Below are 20,484 nucleotides of genomic sequence, written 5' to 3' on the forward strand. Positions count from 1 at the left end.
CAAAAAGTGGGAGAAAAAAATTTGTTAGTGGGGCGGGCACGGGGGCACAGTATTTCCTAACGGGGCAGGGTTGGATATGAAAATTCAACCCGTCGCGAGTCTCGGGGCGGGCATGGACTTGACAAAAATTAAAAGGGGCGGGGCGGGATTTAGGGAAACCCGCTCCAAACCCGCCCCATTGCCATCCCTAGTCCCTATCTCACATCGAGGTTTAGACTAATCTAAGAGAGCGAGATAGAGTTCAATTGATGGAAATATAAGAGAGAGTGAGAGAATTTAATAAAATCATAGATAATGAAAAATTAAAAATTCTCCATCTTCTTGCCCATATTTTCTCTTGCTCTATGTTTTTCATAGTAACCAAACAAGTCATTTACATTTCATCAAGTTCTGTTTCCCCTTCTCTGATTGCAAAAACCATCCGACTACATCCAGAATAGGCTATAGCAGAAATAATTTGTAGCACATTCTGAAATAATCACCTCTCCATGTTCTGAAACAAAAGTAAACAATAGAACGGCTACTCTCCATGCTTATACATCATCCCAGTTGCTTATTGACTCACCATATATACATATACGATGACAGAGAAGAAAGAAACACGCCTGTAGACTCTGAAGCTATTAACAATAAGAAGACACAGAAAAATAATGAGTTATTACTTCATTCAAGTTGTAACAACTTGTATGGACGCTGATGAACAAACAGGTCATTAATTATATATACTTGAATACACATGAAACAGTAACCTTTTTGAACCCCTCCGGGAAATTTGCCTGCCTTTTCAGATATATTCACTCCGCATTCTGCACAAACAAAAATGGTCGAAAGTTAGAAACAAAAACTACAAACATTCATCAATACCAAAGATGGCAGAAGGAAGCCAAGATCTCCTAAGGTTAGTTTCCATCCTTGTCAACTCAGTTTCTTTACCATCGAATATCCTCTTTTATTTTTCATAAACAATGACAAAATCCGATACCTTAGTGCGATTTTGATCTAGTATTGATCCTTGCTGAACACAACAATATATATGTGTGTGTGTGTGTGTGTGTGTATTTATTTACACGACAATTGCAGAATTTTTTTTTTTTAATTTTCTAATTTCTGTACTAAAAATTAAATAATTTGAAAATAAAGCTATACAAATACCATAAAAAAATAAAAAATAAAAAATAAATAAATAAAAAAATTAAATAGATGCTACTAATCCCCAATTATATTTTTGTCAGCAGAATTAGTCGTATCCTATATCAGAAGGTATCTGTTCCATGCGTGATGCATGTGTATAATTTAGATATTTCATTACAAAAGAAAATCTGAATTTGGAGTGTGTTCAATCTCATTTCCATGTTAGACATATGCAAGTGTGATACAGCTCCTTTTTAAAAAAGTGCTTGCTACATTAAGAGAACTGTCCATACTATTAGATCCAGGCACCCAGAGATACAAAAGTTACATATAACCAAACAGGTACAATAATCTACATTTTACCTGCAAAGTAATTTTTCAGTTCAAAATCAACTACTCAATAACACCATATAGGAGAGAGAGAGAGAGAGAGAGAGAGAGAGAGAGAGAGAGATTGGCAATAAGTAGACTTTGCATTACATCTCAAATGCCCAATTTGTGACTCCACAACAATTATCTTTACAATTGGAATTCAGTAAGATCCATTCTCAGTAATTCCTAATGAAGACAATACATGGAAACAGACAACTCCCATCAAGAGTCATTACACTCCCTTCCTTGAACATACCTCAGTTTTGACTAAGAAATAAACCCCGACATCATCACATAATAGATGAATCGATAAAAATAAAACATAAACCCTCCTGGGGTCAATAATGTGGAAATGGCCAGCAGCCAGCTCCCAACAAGAGTCATTGAACTCCCTTCCTTAACCATATCTCAATTTTGACAGGAAAAAACCTCAAAATCGTCAAGTGACTCAAGTAATATCTCAGTTTACACACCCTTCACTCTCTTTATCTACAAGTGTTTCTAGTATTAATGATTTAACATTGTGAAATGTGTACTTAGTTTTTCTTCTTCCTATTTCACCATGATTAATGAACTTCCCAACCATCATCTTCACCCTCTGCAAACCCACCCATTATTACCGAACCATCTCAAACGCTAATTTTGTGATGCCACACCAACATCTTCACCATTCTCATCAACCCACCTAAGCTCAACGCATGGAAACAACTCCCGAGTCACTACAATCCTTCTTTGAACTAGCAAATAAAACTCAAAACCATCACATTCAAAAGTACCGTCACGCCAGCCCTTTAATTCTCTTTGGGGTAATCATAAACCATGAACAAATCCAAAAACTTCCTTTCAACCCTCAAGGAAACCTTCCAATTCATAACTAAGAAAGATACTGAAGATGCAAGAAATTCCTCCTTTCTTTCTCTCTCTAGAATTCTTACATTTCAACCAAAAAAATATCTCCCCTGCTCTATCCATTACTTCTCCTATTTATAGATACTTACAAATATTGATGGACTGCTGGATCTAGACCCGTTCCTCTATGAGTTTTGGTCATCTCTGATGGGCTATTCGCGTTCGGCCCATATGGCAGTGTCTTTCTATGGGCCTGACCCATCTGTACGGACCGGATGTCGCGTTTGCAGGTCATATCCGGCCCATGTCACTTCGGGCTTCCTCAACTGCCCCCATAATTACCCCCTGTTTAATAAGTGGCACCATAAGCCGAACGCCAGATACTTGCTAAAAAATGAAAGGCCAAGTGGCAAGTGGCATTCTAGCCGAGCGCCAGGCACTTAAGCAAGATAAGTGGCAGTTGACACCATAAGCCGAACGCCAGGCACTTGCTAAAAAATAAAAAGCCAAGTGGCAAGTGGCATTTTAGCCGAGCGCCAGGCACTTAAGCAAGATAAGTGGCAGCTGGCACCATAAGCCGAACGCCAGGCACTTGCTAAAAAATGAAAGGCTAAGTGGCAAGTGGCATTCTAGCCGAGCGCCAGGCACTTAAGCAAGATAAGTGGCAGCTGACACCATAAGCCGAACGCCAGGCACTTGCTAAAAAATGAAAAGCCAAGTAGCAAGTGACATTCTAGCCGAGCGCTAGGCACTTAAGCAAGATAAGTGGCAGCTGGCACCATAAGCCGAACGCCAGGCACTTGCCAAAAACACGCACACGACAAAGTTAATATAAAAAAAAAAGTATATATATATATTGAAAATGGGTTTGAACAGAGCGTAACACAAAGAAAAAAGAGAAAAAAGAGTTCTGTCATCTCATTCATGATAAGCATTGGAGTTACAAAAAATGAAGTATTCAAGTCACATTGTTACAAAAAAGTATGGAATCGAAGAGTCTGGAGGAGTCCTAGCTAGCTGCCTCAGTACCGACAGCCTCCTGGTTGTGCCGATCCGCCTCCTCGGTCCCGTCAGCCATCTCACCCTCACGAGGTGGGGAATCAAGATGAATAACAGAGTCATTCTGCTGGGGGCCAACGTCAGCAGTGACTATGGGAGATACCACAGTTGACGAATGAGGAGCGGTTAGAGGCTGAACGGTAGGAGGAGCTGTAGTGATCCTAGAGGAAACAATCTCCTGACATTCATCAAATATGTGCTCGGCTTCGGTGGGTTCTGGGTCAACATAGACCCCCAGAGGATCAATCCCTAAATCCTTACCAATCTCATCTGGAGTTGAGCTGGTCTGTCCCTCAGCCGGAACTCGGTCGGAGAAACCATCTCGGAATCCCTGAGCATATCTAAGAGCTCCGACTCCTGAGAACCGAGCATGAAGAGCCAGCATTCCACCGTTCACTCTGCTGATGGTATCAATCAGAGCATTGCGCTCGTCCAGAGCTCTTTTCTCAAAAGCCATCCGAGCAGACTGTTCATCAGCCAGAAGGCGCTAGAGCTCTGCCTTTTCGTCTCTGATTGAATCACGTTCAGTCTGCCAGACACTCTTCTCAAGCTGGAGGGCATCCTTCTCATCCTGAAGAGAGTCGTTTTCCTTCTTCAGGACATCTCTTTCTTTTTCGGTTTCTTCAAGCCGAGCCAATACCTCGGTATTCTTGCTGGCGAGAAGGTCGTTTTCCTTATTGGCCACCTCCAGGCTATCAGAGAACTTACGGGCCCTGGCGTTCCAAAACTCATAGAGGAACGGGCCTAGATCCTGCAGTCCATCAATATTTGTAAGTATCTATAAATAGGAGAAGTAATTGATAGAGCAGGGGAGATATTTTTTTAGTTGAAATGTAAGAATTCTAGAGAGAGAAAGAAAGGAGGAATTTCTTGCATCTTCAATTGGCGCCGTCTGTGGGAATCGTAGAAGATTGATTGATCATTGATCAATATCGCGTGAATTCAGACCAATCCGTGGGAACGAAACTCGATCTTTGGGAGTTGGATCCAAATCTGAGCGATTGTGACCTACTCTGGAGGAATTTTAGTTCCTGTTGCTTTGGCAGAAGTGGCTTCAGATCTACGCAACAACGAGTTGTTCGATTGTGGCAGGATCTGACGGATTTAGAATTCGGACAATTCAGATCTCGTCAACCGTGAGCATAATTCGGAGAATTCGAAACCAGATCTGAAAAATTCCCACTCACGAAGCTCGGATCTACTCACGAACTTGAGATTAATGCCTTTACTCCGTTCAGGAATAATGATAGGTGAAAGCTCCAATCCGATGGAGGCTGTCCAACAAACGAAGCTTGAGGAGTTGATGAACTTGATCGAGGCTCTCAAAAAAGAGAATGCAGATTTGAAAGCTGGAATGCAACATCAGCAAATACCCGCGGTTTCGCGTCCACTTCCGGCCGGTGAAGGAGGTGTTCAATCTAATATCACGCATCAAGGCGAGCAGGACGAGAACAATCAGTCAGCTCTCCACCGTGATGAAAGGAGGATGGATGATTTGCCGCCAAATGCTCGTCGAGTTGAGGATCACGAAGGATCGACTCACGTTGATCCGCGACATGAGCAGATCAGACAGAACGAAGCCATGACCTTCGATCCGCATCGGGAAAGGTTCAACCGAGAGGAAGTGATAGAGGTTGATCGCCGCCAAGTTGTGTCGCCTTGGCAAAGAGAGCTCATAGAGGAACGGTCGTTCGATCCGTCTTACCGGCCCTCCATGGCTACAATCACTCATCGCGGTTCGGAGAGCAGAACCGTAGCTCACAGAGCTACCACTGGGCGCCAAAGAGAGAATGAAGCACTCCGATCCGCGGCTCGGACGGTTGATTCACCATTCACTGACGAGATCCTGAATGCCCCGCATCCAAGGAAGTTTGCTATGCCAGTCTTTATTCTGTTTGACGGAACAACCGATCCGATCGATCATGTATACCATATCCAGTTGAAGATGGCCCTGAATACGGAAAACGACGCTTTAATGTGCAAATGTTTCCCTACAAGCCTAGCTGGACCGGCGCTCAGCTGGTTCAAGAACTTGCCTAGGAGCTCCATTGGTAGCTTCCGAAACCTGTGCGATCGGTTCATAAGCCAGTACTATGGGAACAAGCGTCCGCCGAAGGACATCTCAAGCCTGTTCACAATGAGACAGCACAAAGATGAACGTCTCCAGGCTTTTCTCACCAGGTTTAATCTCACTAAGAGTATGGTGATCGAATGCCACCCTTCTACAGCGGTTCAAGCCTTCAAGTTAGCCATGACACGTGGCACTCCGTTCCATACCAGTCTGGTAGTGAACACGCCGACGACTATGGATGAACTCAATGAAAGAGCCGATGGCTTTGTGCGCCTAGAAGAAGAGGAGGCAGCCAATGCTCGGACAGCGTCGCTCGTGTCGACCAAGGAAAAGTACAAGGCAAAGATCAGGCAGAAGCAAGCTCAGCCGCAGCGTCAGACCTCCTGGAAGGCAGAAAAGAGGTCTAGGGAGGAAGAGCTGATCACTCCGCTGAAGGTCACTCTGGCGAGGCTATATCAGGAGAACAAAGATAAGTTTCATCCACCACTGCCAATTAGGCAACCCCTCGAACAGAGGGATCAGACTAAACATTGTGTTTTCCATTCCGATTTCGGTCATCAGACTAACGAATGCAGGAATTTGAGAAGGCAAGTGGAGATGTTGATAGCTAGAGGGGAGTTCACGAGTTATGTTCAAGGCTCGGCGACAGAGCAGAATCGACCGATGGAACAAATAAAAAGGAGTCATAAACAAAGCTCCCACAATTCACAACCAGTTCGTATAATCAATGCTATCCACGGTCGACCCGAGCCTAGCGAAGATTCAGATGAGCTACTCCGAGCGCACCTACGGCAGGCGCAGATGAAGAAAAGGGTCAGCAGTGTGAATACTCTACACCAGCAGATCACATCGATACAGATAAAGTTCGACAGGACAGACCTGCAGCGTGTTCAAGTCCCCCATGAAGACCCGTTGGTAGTCAGTTTGACAGTGGCGGACTGCCTGGTGCGCAGAGTTCTGATCGATCCCGGGAGCAGTGCGAATGTCATGCCGAGGGACACATTTGATCGGCTCGAGATTAAACCAGAGAGGCTCAAGCCCACTGGAAATCCCCTGTTAGGATTCGATGGCAAGAGGGTGGAGCCCGTCGGAATGGTGGAAGTAGAAGTTCAAGCTGCAGAACGAGTTCTTATGGAAACTTTTGTGGTTGTGGAGATTCACCCCTCGTACAATCTCTTGATGGGAAGAGGATGGATTCATAGAGTCCAAGGTGTACCCTCAACTCTGCATCAGGTCATGAGGTGCCTCGGACCCGATGGAAATAAGGTGATAGACATTTGTGGGGATCAGGTTGCAGCCAAATAGTGTTATTCCGTCACACTAAAGTATGCTGGGAAAGGGAAGGCGCCCGTCCGATCGGCGAGCCCCAGATAGCAATTACAGGAACCTCCGCCCAAGCAGAACAGGGTGGAAGAGTCAGTTGACTTGACCGAAGAGCCCCTTCTAGATGTGCAGATCGATCAGTCCAGGCCAGAGCGAACTACCAGAGTAGGAGTAAGACTGAACAAGGAAGAGCAGCAAGAGCTAGTTGACTTCTTGTCTCACAATGCCGATGTATTTGCATGGAGTCACCTAGACATGCCTGGAATTAATCCCTCCGTATCCTGTCATTCCTTGAATGTCAATCCCAATTTCAAACCAGTAAAACAGAAGCAATGAAGATTTGCTCCAGAACGCAACCAAATCATAGCCGAGGAAGTTGATAGGCTGCTTGATGCGGGATTCATCAGAGAAGTACACTAACCTTGATTGGTTGTCCAACGTCGTTGTCGTGCAGAAGAAGAATGGGAAATGGCGAGTATGCATTGATTTCACCAATTTGAACAAAGCCTGTCCGAAGAATAGCTTCCCGCTGCCAAAGATTGATCAAATGGTGGATGCCACCACCGGGTATGAGCGTTTAACCTTTCTGGACGCTTATTCAGGTTATAATCAGATCCCTATGGACCCGGCAGATGAAGAAAAAACTTCTTTTGTAACCGAGCGAGGGACATACTGCTACAAAGTTATGCCTTTCGGACTAAAGAACGCGGGAGCAACTTATCAAAGACTTGTTAGCAAAATTTTCAATGATCAAATAGGAAAGATTGTGGAAGCCTATATTGATGATATAGTGGTAAAGAGTAGGAAGAATGATGATCATCTGAAACATCTGCAAGATGTATTTGATATGCTGAGGCGATATGGGATGAGGCTCAATCCAACCAAGTGCTCGTTCGGTGTGAGTTCCGGTCAGTTTTTGGGACAAGTGGTCAACCGCAGAGGCATCGAAGTTAGCCCCGCTCAAGCAGAGGCTTTGATTAAGAATGCCGAGCCAAAGACGATCAGAGAGGTGCAAGCCCTCACAGGACGAATAGCTGCATTAAGTCAATTCATTTCTAAGTTGTCAGATCGCTGCAAGCCGTTCTTTGACACGATTCGGAGTCATGGAAGACAGGTCTGGGGAGATGAGCAACGACAAGCATTGACCCATTTGAAGGAATATATGCAGAATCCACCAGTCCTGTCAGCCCCGGATCCAGAAGAAAAGTTATTTCTATATCTTGGAGTATCTAGTGTTGCGACAAGTGCCGTTCTGATTCGTTGCAAGGAAGGGGTGCAAATAATGAAGCGGAATACGAGGCGTTGCTGAATGGGTTAAAGTTGGCCAGAGAGCTACAGGTCAGAAGTTTGACTGTTTATAGTGACTCACAGTTAATTGTTCGGCAGGTAAATGGTGAGTACGCGACCAAGGATGACACGATGGAGGCATATCGTTCTGCCGTTTTGCATAAAGCCAAGGACTTTGCAAAGATTGAATTCATACAGTTACTGAGGGAACAGAACGCAGATGCGGACCGATTAGCATGTAGTGCTTCGAGTTCTGGTGAAACATTGGCGAGGGTGATTCCAATAGGAATATTGACCCAGCCATCTATTTTCGAAGAACCTTTGGACTCTGACCCTTGGCAAGTCAATGTCATACCGTATGAACCGAGTTGGATTGACCCCATCATCACTTACATTCGAGATGGCGTTTTGCCTATGCAAAGGGATGAAGCTAGGAAAATCAAAAAGAATGCTGCAAAATACGCCATCGTGCATAACCAGCTGTACAAAAGGTCCTACTCTGGCCCATACTTGAAGTGTGTCACCCCCGCAGAGTCGCAGCAGGTGTTGCGAGCTATTCATGAAGGCGTATGTGGCAATCATTCTGGGGGAAGATCGTTAGCGCATAAAGCAATGACACAAGGGTATTTCTGGCCGAACATGTTAAGAGATGCGGAGGAGTTCTCTCGAAGGTGCGATAAATGCCAACGATATAGACCATTGATCCACCAACCACCTGAGGAATTGCACGTAATGGCCTCGCCATGGCCTTTCGCGCAATGGGGGATGGATGTGATCGGTCCTCCGCCAACGGCAAGAGCTCAGAACAAGTATGTGCTACTGGCCACGGATTACTTCACTAAGTGGGTGGAAGCAGAACCATATCCAAGCGTGACTCAGACTCATGTGAGACGATTTATTTGGAGTAATATTATCTGCCGTTTCGGCGTTCCAAGGTCAATAGTCATGGATAATGGCACGAACCTCGACAGCAAGCAAGTAAGAGAGCTGCTGGAGGAGTATGGAATTAATCAGAAGTTGGCTGTAGTAAGTCATCCTCAGGCCAATGGACAAGCAGAAATTACAAACAGAACAATTTTCGCCTGCATTAAGAAGAAGCTGGAGGACCATAAAGGGAAGTGGTTGGATGAGCTCCCGAACGTCCTATGGGCTTACAGAACCACCCCAAGGCGGCCGACTGGGGAGAGCCCGTTTGCAATGGCATATGGTACCGAGGCGGTTATACCGGTTGAGCACTTGGTCCCAACTATTAGAAGCTTAGCATGGAGTCGAGATCAGAACGACAGAATGTTAAGATTGAACCTCGATATGATAGACGAAAAGAGGGACGCTGCAGCAATAAGGTTAGCATCATACCAGCAAGTATTGGCGAATAGTCACAACAAAAGAGTGAAACACAGAGATTTTGCCCCTGGCGATCTGGTTCTGAAAAGAAAGGTGGGGATAGTCAAAAAAATGATGCCACCATGGGAAGGCTCATACAGAATTGCAGAAGTCATAGGGAAGGGAGCATATACGTTAGAGACCATGGCGGGAAGGTTGGTCAGCAAGCCCTGGAATGCCACGTCTCTGAAGAGGTACTACCAATAAAAGCTAAGTTTCGGCTTTATTGGGTGTTGTTTGTTGTCAATCAAGTACATATGAATGTGCAAATTCCTGAAATTTATAAAAATAACTTTCCTTTTCAATGGGTTTAAAAAAAAAAAATGAAAAGCCAAGTGGCAAGTGGCATTCTAGCCGAGCGTCAGGCACTTAAGCAAGATAAGTGGCAGCTGGCACCATAAGCTGAACGCCAGGCACTTACGCAAGATAAGTGGCAGCTGGCACCATAAGCCGAACGCCAGGCACTTGCTAAAAAATGAAAAGCCAAGTGGCAAGTGGCATTCTAGCCGAGCGCCAGGCACTTTAGCAAGATAAGTGGCAGCTGGCACCATAAGCCGAACGCCAGGCACTTGCTAAAAAATAAAAGCCAAGTGGCAAGTGGCATTCTAGCCGAGCGCCAGGCACTTAAGCAAGATAAGTGGCAGCTGGCACCATAAGCCGAACGCCAGGCACTTGCTAAAAAATGAAAGGCCAAGTGGCAAGTGGCATTCTAGCCGAGCGCCAGGCACTTAAGCAAGATAAATGGCAGCTGGCACCATAAGCCGAACGCCAGGCACTTGCTAAAAAATGAAAAGCCAAGTGGCAAGTGGAATTTTAGTCGAGCGCCAGGCACTTAAGCAAGATAAGTGGCAGCTGGCACCATAAGCCGAACGCCAGGCACTTGATAAAAAATGAAAGGCCAAGTGGCAAGTGGCATTTTAGCCGAGCGCCAGGCACTTAAGCAAGATAAGTGGCAGCTGGCACCATAAGCCGAACGCCAGGCACTTGCCAAAAACACGCACACGACAAAGTTAATATAAAAAAAAAAAAGTATATATATATATTGAAAATGGGTTTGAACAGAGCGTAACACAAAGAAAAAAGAGAAAAAAGAGTTCTGTCATCTCATTCATAATAAGCATTGGAGTTACAAAAAATGAAGTATTCAAGTCACATTGTTACAAAAAAGTATGGAATCGAAGAGTCTGGAGGAGTCCTAGCTAGCTGCCTCAGTACCGACAGCCTCCTGGTTGTGCCGATCCGCCTCCTCGGTCCCGTCAGCCATCTCACCCTCACGAGGTGGGGAATCAAGATGAATAACAGAGTCATTTTGCTGGGAGCCAACGTCAGCAGTGACTATGGGAGATACCACAGTTGACGAATGAGGAGCGGTTAGAGGCTGAACGGTAGGAGGAGCTGTAGTGATCCTAGAGGAAACAATCTCCTGACATTCATCAAATATGTGCTCGGCTTCGGTGGGTTCTGGGTCAACAAAGACCCCCAGAGGATCAATCCCTAAATCCTTATCAATCTCATCTGGAGTTGAGCTGGTCTGTCCCTCAGCCGGAACTCGGTCAGAGAAACCATCTCGGAATCCCTGAGCATATCTAAGAGCTCCGACTCTTGAGAACCGAGCATGAAGAGCCAGCATTCCACCGTTCACTCTGCTGATGGTATCAATCAGAGCATTGCGCTCGTCCAGAGCTCTTTTCTCAAAAGCCATCCGAGCAGACTGTTCATCAGCCAGAAGGCGCTGGAGCTCTGCCTTTTCGTCTCTGATTGAATCACGTTCAGTCTGCCAGACACTCTTCTCAAGCTGGAGGGCATCCTTCTCATCCTGAAGAGAGTCGTTTTCCTTCTTCAGGACATCTCTTTCTTTTTCGGTTTCTTCAAGCCGAGCCAATACCTCGGTATTCTTGCTGGCGAGAAGGTCGTTTTCCTTATTGGCCACCTCCAGGCTATCAGAGAACTTACGGGCCCTGGCGTTCCCTATCTCCACCTGCTTCTGCATAGCCATCATACCGAACAAAGTCTGCATAGATATACATGAATAATGGTTAAACCGATAGCCTGGTCGGACGAAGGCAAGACCAAATAGTATGAGAGGATTCATGAGTTAGAAAATAAAAGTCACCTCCATGGCAGATTGGGGAAAGCGGCTGAACACATCCTTTTGGGATAGACCTTTCGCCGCCTCAAGATCTTTCGGAGTCCACATGCTCCTATAATACGCCATGGCGGTCTGGCCATCCTTTAACATGGTCTCGTTCGGCTTCACGAACGTCCCATCCGTTCGGGTGTACCGAGGAGCCCATGGTGGTAAGACGGGAAGAGAAGGAGAAGCTGAAGCAGAAGCAAAGGCACCAGCTGTAACAGGCCCGGAGGGGGCAGGAGCTCTGACTGGGCGATGCAAGAGAGCACTCGGCCCAGAGACTCGGGTCCTTCTGATAAGAGGTTCCTCCTCAAGGTTGACTCCACCGTCAGGATGAGGCCTTTTGCCTCATTCTTTGTCCCGAGCGCCCCCAGCGGCAGCAGGGGTAGTAGTGATTTGTGAAGACGCGCTCGGGTTGGTAGCAGGGGTGCTGACAACAGGATCAATAGCCACCGTACTCGGGATGGTGTCAGAGATGGTGGCTGAGGAAGAGGCTGATGCAGGAGAGGAGGTTGCTCCAGCAGCAGAAGTGGCTGGGGGAGTATTTTTCCTCCTACCAAAGGATGGAATCTGAAGCCTGCTCATGGTATAGCCGAGGGATGAGAGCGCTAGAAGGTTGTCTGAAGTGAGGAGGTCTGAGCAAGAAGGAATATCGTTCAGAACGTATTTCTTCAAGTAATTACTCCTATCCCTGTAAACACTGTAGCTCAAGTCATCACAAGGTATGCCTAAGGAGCGACATAAGAAAGTACAAAAGCGAGGAACACATGTTTCGCAGGGACAATCGTTTTTATGAGATTTGAATTTCTTATATGAGGAAACAGAACAGACGCCAAAGGCGCTCGGGATTGGGTAATCCTCTGCAGCCGGCGAAGACCAGGCCCCACTAATGCCCACAATGTTATCCCTCCAACCCTTTTCAGATTTGATTGTATCCGTACATATAGACATCTTGTCGATCGGGTAGAGGTGGTAGAATGGCTCGTTAGTTCGGATCTTACTGACCTTATAACACAGAAGAAGATCTATGAGGTCAAGGTCCAGACTTCTGTCACGAATCAACAGTAGCATAACGGATATGATTCTAAAGAAATTGGGGTTTATCTGCAGGGGGGATATCCCCAGTCTATTGAAGACATAATTAAAGAAGGGGTGCAGAGGGAACCTAACGACATTCAGTTGAAGATTTAAAAATAAAACTTCGCCGGGAAGAAGGCCGGCACCAGTCATAATATTAACATCCTTAGGGCAAACCCTAACTTAGATGTTGTCAGGAAGTCTAAGTCTCATACGAAGAACATCTAGATCTACAACCATGGTGGAAGCGATTGAAGGATCTAAAAGGGTAAAAAGAAGCCTGCCGAAAGTAAAAAGGAACAAAACTAACCTCTGAGGTAGAAAGCAACAAAGAGCACTGCAAGATCGCTGGAAGAATGACTCTTGAAGGATTTCACCGGAAGAAATTTAGCACTGTTCTAAAAAGATGAACGAGAGATTTGACTGATGATGGAGACGGTAAAAAGGCATGAAGTGATATTCTAGAGCCTTATAAAGGCGAGGGGGACCCGAGGGCCGAAGCGTCAGGAAGGCGAGAAATTCATCGAGCCCCGGAACATTGATTCCAGATCTGACCGTCCGTTCCCCCATATGGGTTTCTCGAGCCGTCAACGTCATGATGAGACGCCTTCAATAATTACCCCCTTATTAAGGGGGTAATTATGGGGGCAGTTGAGGAGGCCCGAAGTGACATGGGCCGGATATGACCTACAAACGCGACATCCGGTCCATACAGATGGGTCAGGCCCATAGAAAGGCACTGTCATATGGGCCGAACGCGAATAGTCCATCAGAGATGACCAAAACTCATAGAGGAACGGGCCTAGATCCAACAGTCCATCAATATTTGTAAGTATCTATAAATAGGAGAAGTAATGGATAGAGCAGGGGAGATATTTTTTTGGTTGAAATGTAAGAATTCTAGAGAGAGAAAGAAAGGAGGAATTTCTTGCATCTTCAGATACATATACATACACAAAGATATGTGCAATTCTTTTATAACTTTAACTGTATATGTGCACGTGTATGGAAAAATTAAATCTAAGAGAAGACATGGTATATAATAGGAAAGAATGGAAAAAGAGAATTCATGTGGCCCACTTCCATATGGGATGAAGGTAAGGATGATGACGATGATGATGTGTACATTTATTTACTCTCTTTCTATTCATCTTACTAAAATTGGCAGACTAAAAACTTGCAGCTATGTCATCCCTCCCAAGAAATCCTCTCTGCAAGATGGACGAGTGAGATTTGCAAACAAAAAAATGGAATGGTTCGTCACCAATAAAGATTCTGAGAGTGCTAGTAGTAGTGACGCCTATGTGTTAAGCTCAAAAGATAGAATCAGCAGTCCCCACTGCTTCCGTTCCGGTTTCTTTTTCTAGTAGTGGTGCATTCTCTACCAACCATTCTCTCTTTGACCCATTCAGCATGATGTGCAAGAAGTTTTAGGTAGTAGGATACGTACCAAGTTCAGCTTAGAGCTCTGGAAAGGGGGTTATAGAAGCCCCAATGTTGGGTAAATATTACAGTGGACTCTACTTTAAACCTTTAGCAAAGCACAATTAGAGGATGTAATTAGAAGTTTACAGCTTTATGTACAAATCTTATCTTATACTTAAAAGTAGTACCGTGGCCCAATCACACGCACCTTTAAAAATAAATTACAGGAGGGGATTTTTCTGGAGCTTTGGCTTGAAAAAGACGCACTTGAGTAGTTTTCATGTTGATCTTGTCCCAAGAAATCAGCCCCCTTAATACAACGCATACGGATACCACACACACATTTTTTCCCCCTCAACACACTCTTCAGAATTTTGGGTAGGTAATTGATTATTTAATTAGCAACTCGTTGCCACTTAAGTAAGAAGACATAATCATCATTACTAATCTTAATGAGGTAATTTTATTTTGCTGCAATCATATGATACCAGGGAATAATGTCAGCATAAGCAAGATGTTTTAATTCAAGTAAGCTTATCAAAGAAACTTTTCACATTTACTAATTTGCCAGATTTTTGCGTTTCAATGTATAGCTTTCATAACAAATTTCCAGAGCACTCTAGGAAAAGACAAGAACATTTCAGCTGACATTACTGATTCTATTAAGCAAAGCCGAACCTAACACTTCAACATAAGAAACCAACTACAATTCAGTAAACCAAGAGTAGCTCAAACATTTAACTCAACAGAGTTATGGTAGGAAAGAAAACGCAAAAAGGATAGAGAGAATAAAATTTTCAGATGCATCAACAGATCAAAAGGTGCAAACAAAATAAAAATAAAATAAAATAAAGAATAGAACCTAAGATTAGAAAAATGATCATCAATATCATATCAGAGGCAATTGTTGGGAAGAAAAATTTACCTGGTTCAGAGGATTGTCTGGTGATTTCTTCCATAGCTTCCATATCATGTCCTTGTATTGAGTATGAGTGAGACCTGGTTTCTCTTCCTTCAACCTGGGAAGCTCAGCTTCTTCAAAAGCCTAAACAGCCATATGAATCAAATAAATAACTAACACGAGAAGAAATATTACAATACATATCATTTTAGAAAGGCATAATACATCAGTGGGAACTGGGTAGACACACACAAATGAAACGTCAAGAAGTTTATCAACCAACTTGTCAGAAACAGAAATGAAGAAAAGAACTCCTAATTGAACACTTTAGACAAATCTGACAGCTAAGATAAAGATACTCATTGAAAAGAGAAAAAAAAAAAAAAAAACACACACACACACACACACACACACACACACGGAAAAATAATGAAAATTAATGAAGACAACTAAAATCAAAGGAGTGCGGATTATCAGAAAAAAAAAAAAAAAAAAAAAAAAAAACACACACGCACACACACACATGGAAAAATAATGAAAATTAATGAGGACAACTAAAATCAAAGGAGTGCGGATTATCATCATCATCATCCTTGCCTTTTTTCCCACATGAATGGTGTCAGCCACATTAATTATCTTTTACATTCTGTTCTGTTATTTGAAGTCATTTCTAATTACTGCTTTCCATGCTAGTTTATTGACCTCTAGACTATGTTAATCGTAACAATAACAATAAAAAGGCACTGGTTGCAGCAGCGACAGAAGCAACAGTTCGATTCACAGATCCCTAAATGACATTAAATCAAGACATTTTCACATCATTTAATGCCCTCTAGATTATGGTGTTCGGAGTATGTATTCAAGCATCAGAATTATCAAATTCTCAAACATAAAGACACTGAGACACTGCTAAATGTTTATATCATTGAATATTTATATTTTATTTTATAAAGTAAAATAATTTCATTTTATTATATAGTTTTTAATATTTTATTCACTAGTTTTGAAGTAATAATATAATAAAATTAAATCATTACATATGCTTTTTAGGTGTATTTCCAACCAAAAGGGTTAGACACATCTCCCACACCTGTGTCCGAGTATTGTGCCCCCAGCACAGGTACTTCAACTACTTTTAAAGAGTCCATGTAGCATACCTCCAAATGATACCGTGTTTATTGCCCCTTTGTTGAAATGTGCAAGCAAGAGCACCAAATTTATGTTGGAGCAGACCATCAGCTATTATGATCTATCAGGATTATTGTTTATTTGCTAAAATACCCAGACTATAAAAGATTTGCAAAAGGGTAAAATGCAACACCAACAACAAAATATATATGTATATATATAGAATAAAATGACAACAACAACACTTGAATTTTCCCGTATTTGCTAAAAGAACCCTGATTATAAAAGATATGCAAATAACTCCCTTTCCATCATTTAGCTATTAACTTGGTAATAAAATTACATAATTGCCCTTACATTAAATGAAAGAAAATAAATTGAGTTCGAAAAAAAAAAAAAAAAAAGACTTAAAACCTTAGGATGTGGTGTTGGAAATATTCTTTACCCATTTCCCCCTCTTCGAGTCCCTCCTATATTTTCCCAAGGGATTTTGATTCTCTCCAATAATTTTTCTCTTTGAGCATCTCCAAGACTTCATCCGACGATAAAAAAATGTGTCAAGTCGTCATTTCTCTAACCATCCACCATGTTAAGGTTTTATATGTAACTTAATCCAAACAAGATAGTAATGTGGTGTTTTTGTATTCGTCAGATGGAAGCTTGGAGATTAGCAGAGCTCATTAAAAGCTCGGTGCTTATTCGTTCATTAAGTCATGAGCCGAGCTTGAACGCAAGGTCCCGTACCGAGGTGTTAGGCTCACCTGAATTTTTTCCATCAAATTTTGAGCAAAAAATACAGTCTGCTATTTACATGTTAACACAAAAGTATATGATTTTTTTTTTGGTTGGCAAATTGATAGTTCAGGAGCTGTCATTTGCAAAACCAAGAAAGTTCAAAGGAATTTTTTGCTTTCTTTTCCTTTGCTTCTCTCTAGCAGTCTGAAACCTTGACTTAGGGCTCAGGAATAAGACCCAAAGCCACTAGGACAGACAAAGGTATACCAGTATTTTTTTGCATTTTCAGTAAACAAAAACACAAAAATCATTTTTCATTTTCTTCCTCTCTTTTTTTTTTCTTTATTATTATTATTTGGAATATCTCAAGTAAATCATTAATAGACTGTTAGCCCAACAAGTTGCAAATATTGGCGTCTGTAGAAAAATAAATAAATACTTCAACTAGGTTTTGTACCCTGAACACTATCTTCAAAAACCCAACCCTAAAGTCCTAATTCTCCTAATCACATATAGATTCAGAATGTTCAATCAACAAAAACATCATCGCAAAGAAAGTTCGATCAAATCTCACCTTAAATGAAGCCTTTAGCCTCCTCTCCGGATGCTTATCCACCGGCAAGCTATCCGCAACAGCCATCTGCGCAATCGCTTCCTCAACCGTCCGCGCCTCAATAATCGAATCGTCGCGATTGGTATTTGCAACAAGCACCATCTTCTCATACTCCTCCTCGGCGGCGGTCCGACTCTGCTTCTTCTTCGCCTCCTCGGCCTTCTTCAGAATCTGCGCCTGCTCCTCCTCGCGCCGCCGCTGGAGTTCCGCCTCGGTGACCTTGGGGACCGGGATCGACACGCGATTGGCCTTCTTGTCAGGTTTCTTGGCGGCCTTCTCAAGCTCCTTCTCTTCTTGGTCGGCGAGACGGCGAGCCTCGGCTTTGCGGGCGGCGGCCTCCGCTCGCTTCTCGGACTCCTCCTCGCGTTTCTTGGCGGCGCGTGACTTGGAGCCCTCGGCTTCTCGCCAGTATTGTTCCTCTTTCTCTCGAGCCTCTCGCTCTTTCTTGTCGGATTCGGTGGCGGTTTTCCGAGCCCTAGCAGCCTCGGCTTTGCTGTTGACGCCCATTTTCTTCGGCATCTTTTTGCTTTCTCTCTCTTCCCTGATAACTCTCTCGAACGAACGAACGAACGAATGCGATAACTCAGGTCACTTCTCGCCTGAGTTTGTGAATATTCGATCATGTTTCGATTGGGGTGGTTGTATGCATATAAAGAAATGTGATTCGTTAACCAATTGTCCACCACCATTAAGATTGGGTTGGGCTTTTATTAACGGGTTCTAGGGGTACAGAGTGGGCCTGAGTCTATATTTTGACCCCAAAAAAGGGGTGTTAATTTATATTTTGGGCTGTATTTATTTTTCAAATATGAGCTTGATCTCCATGTCTGACCCAATTATGGAACAAGTTTTGCTTGATGTTTGTTAACGAGGACTTAGAAAAGTATGCGAGTGGTGCAACCTTTAACAAAAAATTATGATGGGAGTAATGTAGTGGTGGAGTTTTTTAAAAATTTTAGTGGGGTCAAATTTAAAATTTTATAGATATATAATTTTTTAAAATAAAATTAGTAGGTATACAATATATATATTCGGTTGGTGTGGACTCTAGTTAGGAAGCATGGTCCTATCATTGCTTTCTTTCCAAAAAAGTTCCAAGGCAGGGCCTGTCTCCCGTCCCCATGCCTATTGCCTTGTCTAGTTGTCTTTGCCCTTTGGCCAACTATTGAGGGGCCAACAGTATTCCTTTACAATGGTATGAGATTTTTTTTTTTTTTTTTTTTTTGGAATTTAAAGCAACTAATATTAATAAAAATAAGAATTACAAGGGGGCCAATGGTCAAAACAGCCCAAGGAAAGGGAGACAAGCCCAAACAAGGCCCAAGCAAAGAATGGCCCAAACAACGATACAATCTAATAACTACAATGAACGGCTAATTAGCCGTTAATGGCGGTTGTTAGCGCTCGGTCCGGTGAAACCCTAGCCGAGGATTGTATGAGGTTCTCAAAGTGAGACACGTGGTATTTTATTTTACTATAGTATTAGGGGTTGTCACAATGGTACGAGGGTCTCAGTGTGAGACACGTGTCCATACAAACACTACTTCAAAAACAAAAAGATAATACGAAGTATAAAGTTTTATAAAGTAAAAAAAACACTCATACTACAAATTAGTAATACATTAATGCTGATGTGGATAAAATGAACAAAACTTTTATATAGATAAAAATGTTGTTATATTAGTATTTCATTGTCATATATTTGTGGTGTCAATCTCCTTGAAACAACGGATTGAGAAACAAAAATTGACCTTAAAAATAAAAATTGTTGAACCCCCAAGTCATATGATCGTCTATAACACGTGTCCATTTCCATCCATAGTAATAAACTTGAGTGGATATATTTTTCTAATAAACTCTCTTATTTGGAGGGTTCAAACCAGACTCAAAGGGGGTGTGAGGCAAAATAAATTAAAATAAAAGTCTGGTTTCATTTACATTTGAATTTTCTTTCCACTCTTGGCAATGACTTTATTACCTACTTAAATTTTCATTTAAATTAGATTTCAGTATGAATTCAATCAGACAAATTAATTAAATTCATAAATCTATTTTAGACTTGAGAGGCAATTTTTTTTATTGGATCTGTATTATGTCATACGAGCAACGCAATAACAGGTAAAATATACTTTTGGTTTAATTTCAAACATCCTGCACTAGAACATATTGTTGTACTGATAAGAATTTGAGATCCTCAAACTTATGGGAGCAAAAATTCAATCTTCTAGCTGAGTCGATTACTTTAAAATCTGATACGTTTAACTTCGCATGCATTCTAATGTTTGGTGACATGCTTTAGAGATGCACACATGTGACCTTAACATTTATTATTGCTTTGTACAAATTAGTCTTTTCATGTGATAGGACCTTTTAATTTGTGTAAATCTCAATGAATTTCATCAGTTATTTTTCCGTGAAGGTGGGTTCCGATCATCTTCTAGTTCTTCCTCTTTAGGCGAGGAGTTAGAAAAGTGTTAGGCTTTTCGTTGTGCACCGCTCAACATATTCAAAATAATTTTAGGATAATTCCGTCTAAGTAGAAGCTTGACTTGTATCAAAAAACTGAGTTTGATTATGTTATCAATCAATGTAACTAACTGATTAGATCAATGTAACTAACTGATTAGATAATTGTCAATAATAAAATAATAATAATAATAAATTATTAAATAATATTACATACCTATTTAAGTATAGCGATTTGTCTTTCACATTTATATCTTATGCGAGATAAAATAATTTTTGTTCCCACCTACATCTTTCAGACACTCCTTAAATACATGTCGAATACTTCATATACATGTTCATAAATAAAAAATTAATTTTATTATTTCGGACACTTAACCGACGCTTTTCGGACACTTCGTTAACACTTTCCGAATACTTGGTCGTCACTTATAACATAAGTATACCTACTAATTTTGAAACTAAAATGAATGTATCGAATACTTCATATACATGTTCATAAATAAAAAATTAATTTTATTATTTCGGACACT

General features: G+C 42.3%; 1 protein-coding gene across 2 annotated transcripts; it reads right to left on the reverse strand.

Moving 5' to 3' along the window:
* Positions 1 to 275: 275 nt before the first annotated feature.
* LOC132293810 (uncharacterized) lies at positions 276 to 18,122 on the reverse strand. Of its 2 annotated transcripts, XM_059791438.1 has the most exons (4): positions 17,447 to 18,122; positions 15,034 to 15,153; positions 750 to 806; positions 276 to 620 (listed from the first exon to the last, which is right to left on the reverse strand). In XM_059791438.1, the coding sequence occupies exons 1-3, from the start codon at positions 18,002 to 18,004 to the stop codon at positions 795 to 797; spliced, it is 690 nt and encodes a 229-aa protein (XP_059647421.1). In that variant the 5' UTR covers positions 18,005 to 18,122; the 3' UTR covers positions 276 to 620; positions 750 to 794. The 2 variants fall into 2 exon arrangements, with proteins under 2 accessions (XP_059647421.1, XP_059647420.1); XM_059791437.1 differs by having other exon boundaries at positions 276 to 806.
* Between the last annotated feature and the right edge of the window lie 2,362 nt (positions 18,123 to 20,484).

Source organism: Cornus florida, unplaced genomic scaffold (genome assembly GCF_030987335.1).
Source record: "Cornus florida cultivar Cherokee Brave unplaced genomic scaffold, ASM3098733v1 CherokeeBrave_3.0.0_Hap2_Chr02, whole genome shotgun sequence".
NCBI classification, from domain to species: Eukaryota; Viridiplantae; Streptophyta; class Magnoliopsida; order Cornales; family Cornaceae; genus Cornus; species Cornus florida.

Excerpts from the sequence above, each read along its gene's own strand:
- LOC132293810 (XM_059791438.1), bottom strand. The coding sequence starts at position 18,004 with ATGCCGAAGAAAATGGGCGTCAACAGCAAAGCCGAGGCTGCTAGGGCT. Across the intron at positions 15,154-17,446 it reads GGCTAAAGGCTTCATTTAAG|GCTTTTGAAGAAGCTGAGCT; the intron begins GTGAGATTTGAT and ends ATGGCTGTTTAG.